Source organism: Lissotriton helveticus, chromosome 1_1 (assembly GCF_964261635.1).
Source record: "Lissotriton helveticus chromosome 1_1, aLisHel1.1, whole genome shotgun sequence".
Taxonomy (NCBI): Eukaryota; Metazoa; Chordata; class Amphibia; order Caudata; family Salamandridae; genus Lissotriton; species Lissotriton helveticus.
In genome coordinates, this window is record NC_136057.1 from 970813315 (window position 1) to 970833332 (window position 20018).

Sequence of the window (20018 nt, forward strand, 5' to 3'; positions counted from 1 at the left end):
CATCAGCCTACCCTCTGCAGTAAAGAGGACTTGAAGCAAAAACAATAACGATTTGGTTAGCACAAGCCCTTTCTATAGGGCAAGGGGGCTGTTAAGCCAGAGGTGGAATCAAAAATGTCCATCTCTATGGGTAAATTCTCTAGCTACACAAGAGCTTGATCAATTCTATTTCGCCTTCCAAGACAAACTACTGAACTGGTGGGGCCCATAAAGAAAATCTTAGATATGGCTTTCTCAGCCAGAAACCAGTAGGCCCTAATTAATCCAAAGTGCTGGGTTGGCCAAATAAGCCTCTTATATGCTAGTGCACATCAAGTGCTCGTTATCAACACAACAAGGCTGTCCCTTTCTAATAAGCTTAGATCCCAAACTGGGTGAATTGGCTTCTTCAACAATCTCTATATACTGAGAATGTAGCCATGCTCAGATTAGACGACAGATGCACCTTTAAAAAGTGGAAGTTTCAGTATTCTCTTCCTCCCCCCCCCCCCCCCCCCCCCACTTGTAAAGACTGTAAAACGTTTGATCAAAATTGTCTGACCTTTTCATAATGTGTTTTGAGGCAATCACCAGGTCAGGAAATGGAACAGTACTGCTCTGACTTCTCTCTTCTATGTCTCTGAATTTGAATCTTTGGTCAACCCTGAATCATCAGGTAACGTATCTCCTACATTTCCAGTGAGCTGTAAAGCAGTGTAATTCAAGTTAGAAATAAACTTAACATGGAATTTGTATTTTTTATGTATCTTTTATGGTACTAAATGTACCGAAATAAAGATTATGAATGAATGAACATGGCTTGTGTTTTTAAGAGGAGTTTACCTCCATAGGAGTCAACAGGGTGCTATTTTAATTTTCTTCTAGTCCATTTCATTATTATGGATGAACAATGGTCAACTGTCTTAAGTCACTGCAAGTAGACCTTTGCAAAAAGCATCAACTCTTTGTTTTTGCCTACAAATTGTTTCCCTATACATTGACTGATACCTTTAACTTATGTGACAGAATAGTAAGAAGAGAGTCACTTTAGTATTGCGTCATGTAATGCTCCCACCAAAGAAGGCTATGACTTAAGTATTTAAGAAAATGTGCTGTCCCAACACTGAAGTGATGTTCGACTTCATACAAGTAAGAACACGGTTTCAAGTGGGCAGCACTTTTGCAAATATCTTTTTATTAAATATTAGACTTAAAACAAACATGCATTTCATCACAGTGGTAAGGATTCTGGTCCTTCTTATCTGCCTAGACATCATCAACAAAGAAATATTGGTGGTTTAAAAAGCTATCAGTGTTCTTTAGGTTGTTCATATTTCAAATGCAAAGGAAATTTCACATTTAAAGTTAATGACCTTCATCTATAAAGTGTAGTAAGCTACAAGAAAAGATGAGATAATGTGAACGAGAGAAAGTGTGTGTGCAAGAGCTACAAAGGGGTATAGATAGAGCAAAAGAGAAAAAGAAAGAAATTGAATAAGTATTGCATTCATTATACAAAGAAAAGTCTAGTCAGGAAAGTAATCCAACAATTCAATTTTGGTCCACTGGTAGATCTCGAAATGATTCAAAAGTTGATTACCAGATATCTAATAGAGTAATGAATATTCACTTTTGGCATTTTTAAGAGTTCATGTGCGAGAAAATGTTAAAAACAAATGAAACCACTGAAATACATTGTTTATAGCTGCACTGACAATGGACTCATAAAACAGATCAATAGCCTCCGATCTGCATATTGCTCCAGTAATACTGTCCTTGCTGTATGCTAGGCGGCACCACTGTAATTCAGGCTTTGCATAATTCTAATCAACAGATATCTGCACAACAAAACAAGTGAAAAATGCACATATTGCAACAACAAAAAGAAGGAAGGCGGTCCACGATTGGTCAGAAAGAGGGACAGGTTCCAACTTCCTTCAAAAGAATTTGGCAGGCTGATTTTTGCAGAGGAACAGGGAAAAAATCAATGCACAAAATGGAAATTACTAGCTCAAAAATCCAGAAAGGTCTCTTAAATTAGAGGGGCCTGGGAGGTATATTCAAAAGCCATTGTTTAAATTACCAAATATCTGTCTCGATATGACCCTCATGGTACATTGCATCCCCTCTTGGAATCAAACTACTTTTCTTTAAAAGTGTAATGTAGGATAGCATTTGAAGATTAAAGTTATTTTCTTTACAGGAACTCCCATCATTCACACAATAAGTGTTCTGCTCATTTTAAGGGTTAGCAGTAAGGTCCGTTCCCCAGTACTTTTAATGTGACTTTCTTTATAAGAATAGTCATGTTCTGTAGATTTCACTCAATGATCACTTTAATAGTGCTCCTAAGGTTCTTTTCAGCAAAGGAGTTATTTGTCACGCATGGACAATTGTGGTGTTTATGCAGCCCACGCTGGCCCACATACCCTAATAGTGTACAGTCACCATTCTGTACAGATCCGGTGCTATTCTTCTGGTATTGGCGTGTTACAGTTTCCATGAATAATTTTGATATGACCTTCGCACCTATTGTAAAAATCAAATATGTCACTGTATCCGTGATCCCGCCACCAAGTACAAAGCTGTCTGTTCCAAACACATTCTAAGACATGGAAGAGTTCTGGGTGCTCCATACCAATCATGGTAAAGAAGTCCTGGTCTCCTAAGTGACCCTTGAAATGGTATTTCTCTGCCAACTGGCTAACCACTTTGGGTTCTAGCAACTGATTGTAGAGTCTTGATTGGCGCATGGCATCCAGGTTCAGCAGCATTACTCCACTATTAAATCCGGGCAAACCATCAGGAGGGGGGTCACCAACTTTGGTTTTAGGATTTTCTCTGCGAAACTGCCAAAAAGTGTGCCTATAAACAGGTTGCATTTCCTGGGCTATTCCAATGACAGCTGTGTGAATAAAATTGTCAAATTCTTCAAACAGCTCCCTGATGTTAGCTTTGTACTTCAGATCTAGATCTAACTGGATGATCCGGGAAATTTCTTTTGGCATTATCCGATGCATTGCCACAGATAGGAAGAAGATGGAATCGCTGTAGTAAGTTCCTGAACCGGCACTAAAGTGCTTTTGCATTGCTTCGACAATAGGGAACAGTTTTTCAGTGAAAGCACTTACATCATGAAATATGACTTTGTACTTGAAGGGCACTCCCTGCAGAAGTTCTCTCAGGACCATCTTGCCTACTTCTTTGCTAGGGTCATCTGTTAGGAAGTGCAGATTCAGCACTTCACTGGCTTCGAATTTGGCATATTTGACCAGTGAGCTGATAGCCACTTGAAACTTCTCCCTGAGGCCCTGGTTTCTCTCCACCTTGGTGAACATCATAAGCAGGTGGTAATCCGTAACCATGCCTCTGTTGCTGGTGTCCAGGCCCTTGCTCTTGGAAGGGGTACGACTTCCATCGATGTTGCTGCCCCCTAGCCTCCCATCAGAGAAGGAAAGTTCTGTGTCATAGGTGGTAGCCTGGGCGACCTGGTTCTCTTTTATCCTCTTGGTGGTGCTGGAGAAGTTCTCCCTCTCAGCTCCGAAGTAATAGAAAGCACACACTGCCAACGCTGCAGCTAACAGCAAAGCACATTGGTAAGACCTCACGTTGCTGAGTCTGGCCATCAGGGAAGCTAGCACGCGTTGTGTGGTCATTCTCCGCTTGGAATATTGTCCGTCAACCTCTACGAGATACTGACACAATAGAAAGAGATGTCAGACTAATTGAGAAAATGATACAATTAAAAAAAAATGGGCGCAAGTACGGCTTTAAACAGAAAAATGATCCAATCCAAGATGGCCGCTATCAGTATTCTAACGTGGAAGTATTCAGGTCGAAATAGCAGAAATGTTTATTTTGGTCAAATAAAAATAGGAACCAAAAAAGAGGCCAGCGACACATAATCCCGCGAAATAACACAGCCTTGCACTACCCTCGTCAAAGAAAGGATCAATCCCAGGCACTCACTTTGATGACTGAGCAAAATGCTCTGTCCAAGGTGGCAGGCTCATGTTTATCGTCTAAAAAAAAAAACCATTCCAAATGGAAGGCTACGTTATGCCTCCGTTAAGACCGTATACCCAACCAAAATGGTCACCACACCGTCTATATTTAACGAGTTGGTTCCATTACAGGATATCCGAACGTGTAGACGTGATTTTGTTCCAGTAAAAATGTCAGCTACATTCAAACTCTCGCGAAGTAAAGACCAGCGTGGATTGTCACTGTAAGACTATATTCGCTCTGCCGTGCCCCCGGAGGACTGAATGCAACCGTGCTTTACATACCCATTTTGCCCTCTCGAAAAACAGAGTGCAGTTTTTATACACTAGTCAATTGCGCAAAAATATGTTCTTCATTTATATAATGCTTACCACCCTTTACTAGGTGTTAATGCGCTTTACGCCGAACTGATAATAAAGGACGGATTAATTAACTATTCTGACTTCAGACCAACAGTGATCAAGGGAAGTCGCCACATTTCAATCCCACAACGGGGGTTGTGATAGAGTCGTTGAGAAGCTATAGGGAACAATGTGCTGTATAGACTAGTCAATGTGTCTTTCGCTTATTTCCACGAAAGAGTTTCTCTTGCTAGTCCCTCGTCAATGTTCATGGTGCCCCACCCATCTGTCTCACTGCAGTCCGCAGAGCCTGTCCGTACGGAAGCCGTGAGAGCACTCACGACCGATTCCGCGTTTCCTTCTCCCCTGCCCTATTCCGAGCTCCATTTTCTTTCTCCCACCGCCCGCGGGAACCGCGACGGTCAGTGACATACAGGAGCAAGCCAAAACCCAAAATAACACCGGAAGACCTGCGCCTTCATACTCGACAGCCATGAATGAGGAGTACGACGTGATCGTGCTGGGCACCGGACTGACGGTGAGTGAGGCGAGGGCGCAAAGTCTACGCGCCTGGTTAGTAACCGAACACAGCCACGTCCTGGTCGAGAGAGCATAGCACATTTGGTGCGGATGTATAACCTGGGGTGCGCACTAGAACCTAGGTGATTACGATAAGTTCAGGCACGTGACCGCATTAGCACCTAGGAAGAAAAAGTTTCATGGCGCTAGCCTACCTTGTAGGGAGGACGATTGTGCTACATAATCAGGGTGACGCACCCTTGCAACAGGAAGTAACCATACCCAGGAAAACTAAAGCGGGTGGCATAGGGAGGTGATTATTTGTACTCGCCGGTGACAGTGGCCACTCTTACGAGTGAATGAGATGGCATTCTGTAGAAGTAGTAGAAGCAACTGACTCTTAAGAAAGAATGAATTAAACCTTTACAACCTTGGCGAGTTGTCAGTACTGGGGCTTTCTTGCCCTCTTTATTAAAGAATCAGTTCACACCGGATTGGTGCTTGGTCTTAGCCCTGTCCTGTTAGAGTGAGTGTTATCCACATTAAATGGAGGAGAGACTCAAAGAGCCGATCTCTTCTTGTTGGTCCGGGGTAGAGGCTCACTGGGACAGATCGCCTTAATGGCAGGAAGTAGACTGAAGCCCAAATGGGTTGCGTTATTGAGTCCTTATAGAGAGGGGTGGCAGGTTCGCAAGGAAGAAGTGCGAGGAGGTCCGACTTTCATGGTTATGCCAGTGTCTACTTCCTGTTGATGTTAGGCGCCCGTTGCAGGAAATGAGATAGTCCAGTTGCTCGGGATAGAGAAAGGAGTCTGCAAGGAAAAGAAGGGTGTTAAAGGTTGCGAGGCGGAAATGAGGGTCAAGCTAATGGAAGGAAACGGAACATAGATGCTAAGTAAAGGGTATTCTCCAGGCCATGCGTATTAGTCTGGGGGTGAAGGAAGTCGGAACTTGCCCAGGCGTTGACGAGAACATATATAAACGTATTTTTAGTCTAGTTGCAAAACTTAAGTGCTGCATATTATTAATACGGCGTCATACAGATTCTCAGAATGTACAGTTGAAACGGGTCCGTTTTGTAAATGTTTTATTCGAAACAAGTTTTCAAGATTATCTATGAAAGTTTTCGAAATGTAAAACTTTTGAAAATAATGTGAATTATTTAACTAATAATCTCGGCGCTTTTAAATCCTTTTATCGGTTAATGCATATTTGCCAACTTTGTGTAACTTATTTTGTGCTAAGTGAGTTGTGAGAGGATGGGCAGGAACAGTTTATGAAAGGACTAGGTGTGCCGTTGCCTCTTTTATCATGGTTCACAGGAAGGTATGAGGCTTTTTTGACTCCAAATTATCACGGGTACCAACATACGTCCAAGAGCCTTTAATAGGATTTTTAATCAGCCCCACATTGCACTCAGCAGTATAACTATGCATTGGTGTACCAGACACACTTAAAAGATCGTCCTTAGTCAGCACATGTATTAGAATCCTCACTCCCTCTTTAGCGCAGCATAGCATCAGATCCATATAGTTGCCAAAACACTATCGTACCAACGGCACTCATACGCTAGAACTACTCTTCTAAATTCAGTATAAACATGCCACCCCTCATGCGTACCACATTAAAATACGTTGTGGTGTATACATAGCAAACTCCTTACTCTGTGCAATAAAATCCATTCAATAAAAAACATGAGTCTTTAGGCTCACCCACCCACCCATATATTGCACACTCGGTAAGGACTTTCCCAAGATTTAAAAAAAAATATATATCTTTATGGCATTTCACCATAATGTAATAATCATGTACAGGAAGGTTGCATAGATCCAAGTTTAATAAGCACTGGCGTTGGACATGTTAGTGCCCCAAATTTGGGAGGGCAATTTGATGACCAGTGCATACTCGAAGCACTCTCAACAAAAGCTTCCCATTTTTTGGCATTCTTCAGGCCAATGGATCTTTGCTACCGTGACAGAAGGGAGCTGTAACTATTTTTGCATTTCAAATATAATAACCAACTTTCAGTAACTTAAAGCTCAGTCTATTTTGAGAGGTTTAGAATAGTTTTACAGCTTTATTTCTCATCCAGACATTAGTATTGTTTTCGCCATTTTTATTCAGATTAGTCAATTTATAGAGATATTAAGAAAAGGTTTAATAAGAATCAGCATAATATAGACAGTGTGTTTCAAAAAGGAAATACTCCCTATCTTAGTCTAGAAGTCCTAACCTTAATAAGAACCCATAAAGAGTATAGACAGCGGCTCTAAGACTAATTATCATATGCCCATGAAGGTTGTGAGGGTACTATGTAGAAAATAAAAGATATGTGATATGACAAGGAGATAGAGGAATTGAACTATATAAATGTATTGCTGAATTAGCAAATGTGCTGTTGAATACAAAAGGCAATAAAATGTTTTTTTTAAAAAAACAAAAAACCGTAGAGTCCTCTTAGAAAAGCACAAGATTCTGGAGCATTTCGCATTTAAGTTAGTCGAAGAATGAACTCCCCATCAAGAGCAGTTCCAGAAACTTAGCAGAGTTCCCCAACAATTTGCAGTGGCAACTTGTGAGAAGTTGGCCTGATGTGCAGTGCTCACTATTCTAGTGATCACTATATATCAGTCCAAACAACCCTTATTGATGATTGGTTGTAAGTCAACCTTATAGACCAGCTATCCTAGTAGCATGGATACGAGCAGTCTAAGGCTAAGACTCTAGAGGGCGTGTTAAGCCAGCTGTTTTACCATCACATTACCCCTTGAACACCCAGTGAAAGGACACCACACAAGTGTTATGAAAATAAACAATGTATTTATTAGAATCACAACAACCCTGTACTCTTTATGAGGACAGGGTGCTAAGCACACAATCAAAACTCTTACGAAAATACTTAAGTTAGCACGTTATCCACAAATGCCCGAGGGGCACGAAAAACCATATACTTTAAAAGTGGAATGCGAAATTACTAGCAGGTAAGTACAGTACTAATAGGCTTTGGAATCGCTAGGACTTGACTAGGGAATCGTTAGATTACTTCTAGGAGACCTAGGGGACTCGGGTGCAGAGTGTGCACTCTCACGCGGGATGCGGGACAAAGTCTATGGAGGCTAGTAAAGGCAAAGTTAGTGTTCACGGGCGAACCCGACCTGGTAGGGAGAAAATGACAGTGGATCCTGACCCTTGGATAGTGAGGCTATGCTGGGACACCGGAGTGCCGAAGTTACCTAGCCCAGGGGCTGCAGCTGCATAGGTCTGAAAAGACGTCGGGGATCTCGTTGCCGGACCAGGAGCCTGGAAGGAAGAAGTTGCTGGCAGGCGACCAGTGAAGGAAAGTTCGATGGATCCAAGCCTGGATCAAGGAAGAAGAAAACCTGAAAGCAGAGGGGACCAAGTTCTTGAATCACTAGCCAGTGATTAAGTGGGCACCAGGATGGCACCGGGCGAAGTCACCGCAGTCAGGTGAGTGGGCGCTGCTGGGCTCTGCAGTCTCTCGGACCAGGAGGCGTTGTCGGCGACCAGGATGGAGGTGCGAGCTGTCCCACGAAGGATGAAGTCGTTGGCGTCGAAGTTACCCAGGATTGGGCAACAAGCCTTGGCTAATTCAAGCCCACGCGGTGGACTCAAAATGGCGTCTTGAGTGGACCAGGAGGGTCCGGGGTGCTCCTCTTCTGGAAGGGAGCAAGGGCCAGTCTGGAGCAACCAGACCAGCAGCAGAAATGTCGTCGGGCGTCGTCAGGAAGGCCACAAGCCAACGGGCTAATAGCCAAACAACGCGGTGAGCAGCGGAAAGCAGAAGGGCCCCACGCAGATCGTGGAGATGCTGGGGGGCTGCACTTCGGAGCTGGAGCTGCTCAGAGTCGGGGCTTCTCGGACCCCAAAGCACTCACCAGGAATTCACTCGGCGGGCTTGCTGGAAAGAAGTCGTGCAGTCTTGAAGATGGCCGGTCCCTTGAGGTCTCGTCGCACCCACGGTTCTCAGCTGGGCTGTAGAGGTGGGTAGAGGTCAGAGGTGCCAGGGAAGCCGGTTCTCGTCGAGCTGGGCAGTCGGATTCCGGAGGAAGGACTTACAGCAGACCGCAGTGTTCTTAGATGGTGCCTGCGGATGCAGGGTGACTACTCCTTAGTCACAAGGGAGAAATCTTAGGAAGAAGTCTTGAGTTCCTTTCGCAGAAAGTAGTTTCAGGATTCAAAGATGATCTGATTTGGAAGGGGGCCAGTCTCTACCTTTATCCTGTAAAAAGGGGCTGGCACGCGACTAAGTCCTGCCCTATGGGTGGGACTAGGAGGGGGGTGGTTACACCCACTTCCTTGGCGGGCTTTTCCCCAGCACAGGGTCTGGAGGGACCCTGGAACTGGTTCAAGCCGGCCTATGCACAGTGAGCACCGGGGTGCTACTTGCAGTCACCTTCCTCTAAAGCCCTGCCTACCTACAATACACAAAACCCTGTCTGGGACGGTGCTGGCACCGCCCCTGGCAGGAAACCCTTTGTCCTTATCTCCTGCTCTGGGAGGACTCCCAGCAGCAGGAGGGCAGACTTGTGTCTCGGTGGCAGCATCCATTTTGTGGATGCTAAGGCTCTGTCTGACTTTTAACCGGGTTATAGGTTACAGGCATGTCGTGTCCCTCTAGAAGGGTGGAATGCTAACCCCGTCGCCAGAATTGGCGAGGGGTTAGTATTCCAATTCGTATGACACCTTACTCGACATGTTTTGATAAAGCGATACCAGAGTTGGCACATAACCGCGAGGATTATAATGCACTTAAGAGTATATGGTATGCGATATCATGGAAACGGCTAAGGGATAGATCCCGAAAGCCGCAGACAGGCTCAGCTCATGCCAGAGCACCATCTCACACGATTCCAAGCACTCTGCCTTCAGGATTGTTAAGGCCTGCCATAGGAGTGACTGATAGGAGATCTGTGTGTCCATTTTAGGGTTAGATATAGGTACACTATATCTAAAGCAAAGGGTGAGTACACCACCTTGCCCCAGCTGTCGTGCAGCCAGTTGTGTCAGTTTTAGTTAGTCAATCCAGGGGTGGCATAATACATGCTTCAGCCCCTGGGAGACTTCTGGGTACACCTCAGCCCTGGGTACAGGGACTTGGAGAGGGCCCAGTGCCAATTCAGTACCTGAGTACAATTTGGATAGAGAGAACAGCTAGGCTGTGGGTCTGATTAGCAGGCCCACAGCCAGGGAAAGTCGTAAACCAGTGCAGCAAAAAGCAAAAATCTGGGTGATCATAGGATTGCAGACCCTACTCTCCTACATGACCCCCCCCCAAACTTTGGGACAATAAACTAACCTTGACCAGGTGAGTCTTCTTGCTCTAAGTGGAAATACCTGGAGAGCCCATCAGCATTGCTGTGATCAGTCCCAGGTCTATGCTCCACTGTAAAATCCATCCCCTGTAGGGAAATGGACCACCTAAGCAGTTTGGGGTTTTCACCCTTCATCTGATTTAGCCACAAGAGGGGCTTATGGTCTGTCTGAATGGTGAAGTGAGTGCCAAACAAGTAGGCCCTCAGCTTCTTCAGGGCCCAGACCACAGCAAAGGCCTCCCTCTCAATAGCTGACCAATTTTTCTCTCTGGGTGTCAACCTCCTGCTAATGAAAGCAATAGGCTGATCATTACCATCAAAATTCAGTTGAGACAGAACAGCTCCCACACCCAACTCAGAAGCATCTGTTTGGACAATGAATGGCTTGGAGTAATCTGGACTCTTGAGGATAGGTGCTGTGCACATGGCCTGCTTTAGGTCATTGAATGCTTTCTGACAGCTTGCTGTCCACTGAACTTTCTTTGGCATCTTTTTGCTTGTCAGGTCATTAAGGGGGGTCACTATGGACCCATAATTTCTGACAAACTTCCTATAGTACCCAGTCAGGCCCAAGAAAGCTCGAACCTGAGTCTGGGTGATTGGAGGAGTCTAGTCCTTGATGGCCTGTATCTTACTCTCCAGTGGCTGAACCTGGCCTCCACCTACAAGGTGGCCCAGGTAGACAACCTGTGACTGCCCTATCTGGCACTTTGTGGCCTTGATAGTGAGGCCTGCCTTTTGCAGGGCCTCTAACACTTTCCTCAGGTGGACCAGGTGATCCTCCCAGGTGGAGCTAAAGACAGCAATATCGTCAAGATAAGCTGCACAGAAGTCATCCAGCCCAGTGAGGACTTGATTCACCAACCTTTGGAAGGTGGCAGGTGCATTTTTCAGTCCAAAGGGCATTACCACAAATTGATAATGCCCTCCAGGGGTAGAAAATGCTGTCTTAGGTTTGGCTTCCTCAGCTAACCTGATTTGCCAATACCCAGCTGTCAAATCAAATGTGCTTAAGAAGTTGGCAGAAGCCAATCTATCTATAAGCTCATCTGCTCTTGGTATTGGGTGGGCATCAGTCTTAGTGACTGCATTGAGGCCTCTGTAGTCTACGCAAAACCTCATCTCTCTCTTACCACCCTGGGTGTGAGGCTTTGGCACTAGAACTACTGGGCTAGCCCAAGGGCTATCTGAGGGCTCAATGACTCCCAGTTCCAACATTTTCTGCACTTCAGTTTTTATGCAGTCTCTAACATGATCAGGCTGTCTGTAGATTTTACTCTTGACAGGCAGACTGTCTCCAGTGTCAACATCATGGGTACACCAATCAGTTTGGCTGGGTGTCAGAGAGAACATATGTCGAAAGGATTGCAGAACTTGCCTGCAATCCTGTTGCTGATGTTCAGTGAGGCTGCCACAAAAGACAACACCATCAACTGATCCATCATCAGGATTCTGAGTGAGCAGGTCTGGGAGAGGGTCACTCTCTTCCTCCTGTCCCTCATCTGTGGCCATGAGCAAGCTCATGTCCTTCCTGTCAACATATGCTTTGAGCCTGTTAACATGGAGCACTCTGAGAGGGCTCCTGGGAGTTCCAAGGTCCACCAAGTAGGTAACCTCTCCCTTTTGCTCAATGATGGTGTGGGGCCCAGACCATTTGTCTTTCAGAGCTGCTGGGGCCACTGGCTCCAGCACCCACACCTTCTGTCCTGGCTGGTACACAGTCAGTACAGCCTTTTGGTCATGCCAAGCTTTTTGAAGTTCCTGGCTGGCCTCAAGGTTTTTAGATGCCTTTTCCATGTACTCAGCCATCCTGGAGCGGAGACCAAGTACATAGTCCACTATGTTGGTTGCAGGCTTTTTGAGAGGTCTCTCCCATCCTTCCTTCACCAAACACAGGGGTCCCCTTACAGGATGCCCATACAGAAGCTCAAAAGGGCTGTAGCCAACCCCCTTCTGTGGGACCTCTCTGTAAGCAAACAAGAGGCAGGGGATCAGGACATCCCATCTTCTCCTAAGAGGTTCAGGTAGTCCATGAATCATCCCTTTCAGGGTCCTGTTGAATCTCTCAACAAGCCCATTGCATTGTGGATGATAGGGTGTGGTGAACTTGTAGTTCACACCACACTCTTTCCACATGGCAGTCAGATATCCTGACATGAAGTTTGTACCTCTGTCAGAAACGACCTCCTTAGGGAAACCCACTCTGGAGAACACTCCAACTAGGGCTCTTGCCACTACAGGGGCTGTAGTGGTCCTAAGGGGAATAGCCTCAGGATACCTGGTGGCATGGTCCACCACCACCAGTATAAACTTGTGTCCTGATGCTGTCTGGGGTTCCATTGGACCAACAATGTCAATCCCCACTCTTTCAAAGGGAACCCCCACCACAGGTAGTGGTATGAGGGGGGCCTTTGTTGTGCCACCTGACTTACCACTGGCTTGGCAAGTGACACATGAGCGACAAAACTCCTTGGTATTCTCATTCATATGGGGCCAGTGAAAGTGTGAGACAAGCCTGTCCCAAGTCTTTGTCTGACCTAAATGACCTGCAAGGGGAATCTCATGGGCCAAGGTGAGAAGGAAACCTCTCAGAGACAAGGGGATGACCAGCCTCCTGGTTGCACCAGGCTTGGGGTCTCTTGACTCAGAGTACAGGAGTCCATCTTCCCAGTATACCCTGTGGGCACCTGTGGCATTCCCTGCAGCCTCAGCAGCAGCCTGCTGTCTGAGGGGTTCAAGGGAAGGGCAGCTCAACTGTTCCTTCCCCAGGTCTGCTCTGGAGGGTCCCCCTGAGCCCAGAAACTCAACTTGATCAAGTTCAAGCTCTTTAGGCTCAGTTTCCCTCAGCTCTGCTAGATCAGCCTCCTCAGAGACTTGATCCTCAACCTGGGGCAAGGGGGAAGGCAAAGCCTTACCCTTACTGCTCTTCTTCTTGGGAGGTGTCTGGTCCATAATTTCAGGATCCAGCACCTGTTCAGTGGGGCATCTTCTGGCCTGTGACCTAGTCACAGCAAGCACATGTGCTGGCAAGCCTAACATCTCCATGTGAGTCCTCTGCTCCACTTCTGACCATTGTGATGACTCCAAATCATTGCCCAACAAACAATCAACTGGGAGGTCTGAACTGACTACAACTTTCTTTTGTCCCTTCACTCCACCCCAGGAGAAAGCTACAATTGCCACACTATGACTAGTAGTGACATTGCTGGCATTGGTCACCAGGAAATCAGTACCTGGCATGATCTGTCCAGGGTCCACAAAGTTAGGTGTCACCATGGTGACACTGGCACAAGTGTCCCTATAGGCCTGAGCCATTTTGCCATTAATCAAAGGTGTCTGCCTGTATTTGCCCAAGGTATTGGGACTTATTTCAGGGGACATATCCATATCCCCTGTACAGACAAGGACAGCCTGAGTGAGTGTGCCAACTAAGTTGTCAGACCCCTCAGTACCCAAGGTTAACCCAACTAATGCCTTGGGAGTGACACTACCACTACTGACTGTACTAGGGGGTGCAGTTGCTTTAGGAGCTGTAGTGGCAGGAGTTTGTCCTCCTCCTCTTTTGGTGCACTCACTAAACCAGTGAGATTTACTTTTGCAGTACTGGCACCACCTTTTTGACTGGCCTTCTTGAGTCTTCTTCTTCTGGGAAGCCTGACCCCCACCCTCTTTGGTTTGTTGGGGACCTGGTGAAGACTTCTGGTCATTTTGCTCATTCTTAACATTACCCTTCTGGTCTGCTTTCTTCTGACCACCCTGGTTCTGGTTCTGGTTCTGCTTGATCCTTGTCCTGACCCATTTGTCTGCCTTCTTTCCCAATTCTTGGGGAGAGGTCAGATCTGAATCAACAAGGTGCTGGTGCAGCAACTGGTTCTGACAATTGTTCAAAATTTGTTCTCTCATCATTAGATTATACAATCCTGTGTAATCTGTAACCTTGCTACCCAGCAACCAGCCCTCCAAAGCCTTAGTGGCACAATCCACAAAATCAGACCAGTCCTGAGACTGAGTTTTCTGGGTGTCTCTGAACAGCAACCTGTACTGCTCAGTGGTTAAACCAAACCCATCAACCAGTGTATTCTTCAGGACCTGGTAATTGTTAGCATCCTCCACTCTTGTAGTGAGGAGCTTATCTCTACCTTTACCATCAAAGGAGAGCCACAGTATAGCTGCCCACTGACTCTGGGGAATGTTCTGCACAGTGCAGGCCCTCTCCAGAGCAGCCATCCATTTCTGGATGTCATCCCCTTGCTTAAAGGGGGGCACTATTTTAGTCAGGTGTTTAGTATCTAAACCCTTCTCTCTATCTCTTGGGAGATTGCTGCCACCAGTGGGAGCTAGCCCACTCATCTGCTGCTCTCTTGCCAGGGCAAGCTTCTCTTTGGCCAGGGCAATTTCTTCCCTTTCAATCCTCAGTTCAGCTTGTCTCATCCTAGCCTCATGCTCCTTTCTCTGAGGGGAAGTAAACCTCCTCTGTGGAGGATTCCTTCTCCCCTGAGAAGAGGCATTAGAGTGCAGAGATCTATTGGAGTCCCTAGAAAGAGATCTATCTCTCCTAACTCCAAGGTTAGGCCCACTTCGGGTTAGTACTGGGGGGCCCCCAGATCCTAGCCCAAGTAAGTCTAAGTTGGTCCTAGTTAGCCTTCTGACTACCTCAAGACCCTTGTCTACCTCATCCCCAGAGAGTACCTCCTCATCCTCCTCCTCAACTGCTGAATCAGTGTTGGGGAGGTCTGGATCCCCAGAGGTTCCCTCTAAGGCTGGCATGCTCTCATGTAACTGAGAGAGCTTTCTGGCATCATATGTCTCTAAGAGACCTATCAGAAAGGGAATGGTGGGGTTAGACCCCTGCTTCAGTTTCCTGGAGACACAGATTTGTCTCATCTCCTGAAAACTGAGAGCTGCATATCTTGAAGTGACCTGTGGAGGGTCAACACTGACCAGGGGAGTCTCAGTAGAGTCCCCCTGAGTCGACATGCTTTTCTAGTGAGGTGTAAGTGGTGCACTTACCTACACTATATGTTTGCCTACTGATCCCTTGCTAGAGTTGTAGTTTAGGGTGTGCTAGGCCCTAGGAGCTACAACAGCTGGTTCAGTAGAACTCAGAGTATTCTAAGCTAAGTTATATGTACCTTTAGTACTTATGTGATCTTTCACAAGATATTCTTAGGGCATGTGTGGTAAAACAACAGCAAGCTCAAATCCCACCCGCTGCTCACCAATGTGAGAAGTTGGCCTGATGTGCAGTGCTCACTATTCTAGTGATCACTATATATCAGTCCAAACAACCCTTATTGATGATTGGTTGTAAGTCAACCTTATAGACCAGCTATCCTAGTAGCATGGATACGAGCAGTCTAAGGCTAAGACTCTAGAGGGCGTGTTAAGCCAGCTGTTTTACCATCACATTACCCCTTGAACACCCAGTGAAAGGACACCACACAAGTGTTATGAAAATAAACAATGTATTTATTAGAATCACAACATCCCTGTACTCTTTATGAGGACAGGGTGCTAAGCACACAATCAAAACTCTTACGAAAATACTTAAGTTAGCACGTTATCCACAAATGCCCGAGGGGCACGAAAAACCATATACTTTAAAAGTGGAATGCGAAATTACTAGCAGGTAAGTACAGTACTAATAGGCTTTGGAATCGCTAGGACTTGACTAGGGAATCGTTAGATTACTTCTAGGAGACCTAGGGGACTCGGGTGCAGAGTGTGCACTCTCACGCGGGATGCGGGACAAAGTCTATGGAGGCTAGTAAAGGCAAAGTTAGTGTTCACGGGCGAACCCGACCTGGTAGGGAGAAAATGACAGTGGATCCTGACCCTTGGATAGTGAGGCTATGCTGGGACACCGGAGTGCCGAAGTTACCTAGCCCAGGGGCTGCAGCTGCATAGGTCTGAAAAGACGTCGGGGATCTCGTTGCCGGACCAGGAGCCTGGAAGGAAGAAGTTGCTGGCAGGCGACCAGTGAAGGAAAGTTCGATGGATCCAAGCCTGGATCAAGGAAGAAGAAAACCTGAAAGCAGAGGGGACCAAGTTCTTGAATCACTAGCCAGTGATTAAGTGGGCACCAGGATGGCACCGGGCGAAGTCACCGCAGTCAGGTGAGTGGGCGCTGCTGGGCTCTGCAGTCTCTCGGACCAGGAGGCGTTGTCGGCGACCAGGATGGAGGTGCGAGCTGTCCCACGAAGGATGAAGTCGTTGGCGTCGAAGTTACCCAGGATTGGGCAACAAGCCTTGGCTAATTCAAGCCCACGCGGTGGACTCAAAATGGCGTCTTGAGTGGACCAGGAGGGTCCGGGGTGCTCCTCTTCTGGAAGGGAGCAAGGGCCAGTCTGGAGCAACCAGACCAGCAGCAGAAATGTCGTCGGGCGTCGTCAGGAAGGCCACAAGCCAACGGGCTAATAGCCAAACAACGCGGTGAGCAGCGGAAAGCAGAAGGGCCCCACGCAGATCGTGGAGATGCTGGGGGGCTGCACTTCGGAGCTGGAGCTGCTCAGAGTCGGGGCTTCTCGGACCCCAAAGCACTCACCAGGAATTCACTCGGCGGGCTTGCTGGAAAGAAGTCGTGCAGTCTTGAAGATGGCCGGTCCCTTGAGGTCTCGTCGCACCCACGGTTCTCAGCTGGGCTGTAGAGGTGGGTAGAGGTCAGAGGTGCCAGGGAAGCCGGTTCTCGTCGAGCTGGGCAGTCGGATTCCGGAGGAAGGACTTACAGCAGACCGCAGTGTTCTTAGATGGTGCCTGCGGATGCAGGGTGACTACTCCTTAGTCACAAGGGAGAAATCTTAGGAAGAAGTCTTGAGTTCCTTTCGCAGAAAGTAGTTTCAGGATTCAAAGATGATCTGATTTGGAAGGGGGCCAGTCTCTACCTTTATCCTGTAAAAAGGGGCTGGCACGCGACTAAGTCCTGCCCTATGGGTGGGACTAGGAGGGGGGTGGTTACACCCACTTCCTTGGCGGGCTTTTCCCCAGCACAGGGTCTGGAGGGACCCTGGAACTGGTTCAAGCCGGCCTATGCACAGTGAGCACCGGGGTGCTACTTGCAGTCACCTTCCTCTAAAGCCCTGCCTACCTACAATACACAAAACCCTGTCTGGGACGGTGCTGGCACCGCCCCTGGCAGGAAACCCTTTGTCCTTATCTCCTGCTCTGGGAGGACTCCCAGCAGCAGGAGGGCAGACTTGTGTCTCGGTGGCAGCATCCATTTTGTGGATGCTAAGGCTCTGTCTGACTTTTAACCGGGTTATAGGTTACAGGCATGTCGTGTCCCTCTAGAAGGGTGGAATGCTAACCCCGTCGCCAGAATTGGCGAGGGGTTAGTATTCCAATTCGTATGACACCTTACTCGACATGTTTTGATAAAGCGATACCAGAGTTGGCACATAACCGCGAGGATTATAATGCACTTAAGAGTATATGGTATGCGATATCATGGAAACGGCTAAGGGATAGATCCCGAAAGCCGCAGACAGGCTCAGCTCATGCCAGAGCACCATCTCACACGATTCCAAGCACTCTGCCTTCAGGATTGTTAAGGCCTGCCATAGGAGTGACTGATAGGAGATCTGTGTGTCCATTTTAGGGTTAGATATAGGTACACTATATCTAAAGCAAAGGGTGAGTACACCACCTTGCCCCAGCTGTCGTGCAGCCAGTTGTGTCAGTTTTAGTTAGTCAATCCAGGGGTGGCATAATACATGCTTCAGCCCCTGGGAGACTTCTGGGTACACCTCAGCCCTGGGTACAGGGACTTGGAGAGGGCCCAGTGCCAATTCAGTACCTGAGTACAATTTGGATAGAGAGAACAGCTAGGCTGTGGGTCTGATTAGCAGGCCCACAGCCAGGGAAAGTCGTAAACCAGTGCAGCAAAAAGCAAAAATCTGGGTGATCATAGGATTGCAGACCCTACTCTCCTACACAACTGTTCATAAAATCTAGGATGATTTATCACATTAGAAGCTAAGAATAACCAGGAGAAAGGCTCCACGCAAAAAGAGTAGGATAATAGGAAAATCACTGTCAGTAGTAGCACACAGTAATCTGAGCGAGAATAAAGGAAAAAAATAATGCATAAAGCTTCGAGGGTAAGGTGGCATGGAAAAAAAAGAATAATGGCCCTAATCTCTCTAGTTAGGAACAGGTATATAATAAAACATAAAACCATTTGCAACATTCAGCACGGTTTGTCCATTGGAAACTGGTCTTCAGATGGTCGGTTTTCTAAACAGTCTCGGTGGCGAGCAGTTATCTAAAAGTTTCCAATATGTCTGCGCTAGATACGCGAGGGAAAGTTCTCATGAGAACCTTTGCAGTCCTGTTCTGTTAGCAGTATCCCATTGTGTGGACAAAGAGCTAGTCTAAAGCATTGAAACATTTCCATCAGTAAGTCTTGATGAGACTGTGCACATCAATATCCCCACAAAGTTCAACATTGCTAATGCTCTACTTATTATAAAATATAACAGAATACATTGTATAGTGAAATAAGGAAATCGTATGGTATGAGGATGCTAGGAAATACATTTCCCTTAGAGCAGCTTATTTTAAAGTGATGAATGATTTTACAGTTATAGGATTAGATCCGCAGTTTTTAAGAGGCATTTTATTTTAATGTCAAGAAGTTGACAAAATATTTTTCAGGCCTAGTCGTACAAGCACATTAGGTATGAGAGCCTACCACTTATTTAAGCTGCACATTTAGTTTTATGCAGTCAATAAAGCATCTTCTTCTATTATTATTATTTAGAAGTTTGTAGAGCGCACAGCTACCTCCGGAGGTGTCCCGGCGCTAAAGACAACATCTGGTGAGGTTCAGTGAAGCTAGGGAGGATACCAGGTAGGCTAGATCTGGGAGAAGAGCCATGTCTTAAGTTTCTTTCGGAACAGAGGCTCCGAGGTCAGGAATCTCATTTCCAATGGTAAATGATTCCACAATCTGGATGTGGCCACTGCGAAGGCCCTTCCTCCCGTTTGCGCTAAACGAAAATGGGGGCAGATCATTAGGCGAAGATGGTTAGATCTGAGATTGCGGGATGCTTGCGAGATCTTCAGTCTGCGTCTCAGATAAGCGGGGCCACGACCATTAAGAGCTCTAAAAGCAAGGGTCAGGGATTTGAACTGAATACGTAGTCTCACTGGGAGCCAATGGAGTTTGATCAGATGAGGGGAGATGGAATGACTGTAGCGGACATTACAGATCAACCTGGCCGCTGAATTCTGTACAGTCTGCAGTTGATTTATGAGATAAGCCGGAACTCCAGCATACAGACTAGACTGTTTGCGTAGTCCAGATGGGAAGTGATGAGGGCATGGACTACTTCTATGGTTAACCTGTTGACTGTGGCGCAAATTCTGCAGCGATGCAGGAGAATTAATGAGTGGGCGTGTTTCGGACAGCCCCCGGCTGTCCTCCGCACACGCCCACTGTGACGTCAGACGGCCGGTGGGCGTCCGACGCACCCAACGGGTTAAAGCTACATGATGTATTTATCACATTCTAAAGAATCTTTATGTATGTTTTCAGTTTTCTCTTCTACAGATAAAATAAAACAGATTTTCAAATGTCAGGCACATTTTCTTAATTGTTAACCAAGGCACATTTTATGAAAAAAGTTAATTTGAACAGTCTATCCCTTCTGATGCTTTTCAAATAATCACTCAATAAGGTTTCAGAATGCACTTTCGTTATCAATTGAGTTATCGTTTTCTTTTTATCTCCCTAAATATTAGAGATTTTTATTTATTTATTCAATCGCTTGAATAGCGCAAGGAATTCGACCCCCAAAGGGGTATCTCCGCGCTTGTGTTCGTTACCAAAGCTATATTCAAAA

At 46.4% G+C, this 20018-nt stretch overlaps 2 protein-coding genes across 2 annotated transcripts in view; one reads left to right on the forward strand and one right to left on the reverse strand.

The window, feature by feature from the left end:
* Positions 1-1157: 1157 nt before the first annotated feature.
* On the reverse strand, positions 1158-4151 carry XXYLT1 (xyloside xylosyltransferase 1). The gene has a single exon (XM_078677306.1). It carries the CDS (start codon positions 3633-3635, stop codon positions 2448-2450), a length of 1188 nt encoding a protein of 395 aa, XP_078533432.1. The 5' UTR covers positions 3636-4151; the 3' UTR covers positions 1158-2447.
* Positions 4152-4588: 437 nt separating this feature from the next.
* Positions 4589-20018, forward strand: part of GDI2 (GDP dissociation inhibitor 2) — a 298804-nt gene continuing 283374 nt past the window's right edge. The window contains exon 1 of the mRNA XM_078677313.1: positions 4589-4863. Coding sequence (XP_078533439.1) covers positions 4819-4863 — 45 coding nt within the window. The 5' untranslated portion in view covers positions 4589-4818. The remainder of the gene's footprint in view (positions 4864-20018) is intronic.

Bases quoted from the DNA above. Each gene is read 5' to 3' on its own strand.
- XXYLT1 (XM_078677306.1), bottom strand. From the start codon at position 3,635: ATGACCACACAACGCGTGCTAGCTTCCCTGATGGCCAGACTCAGCAAC.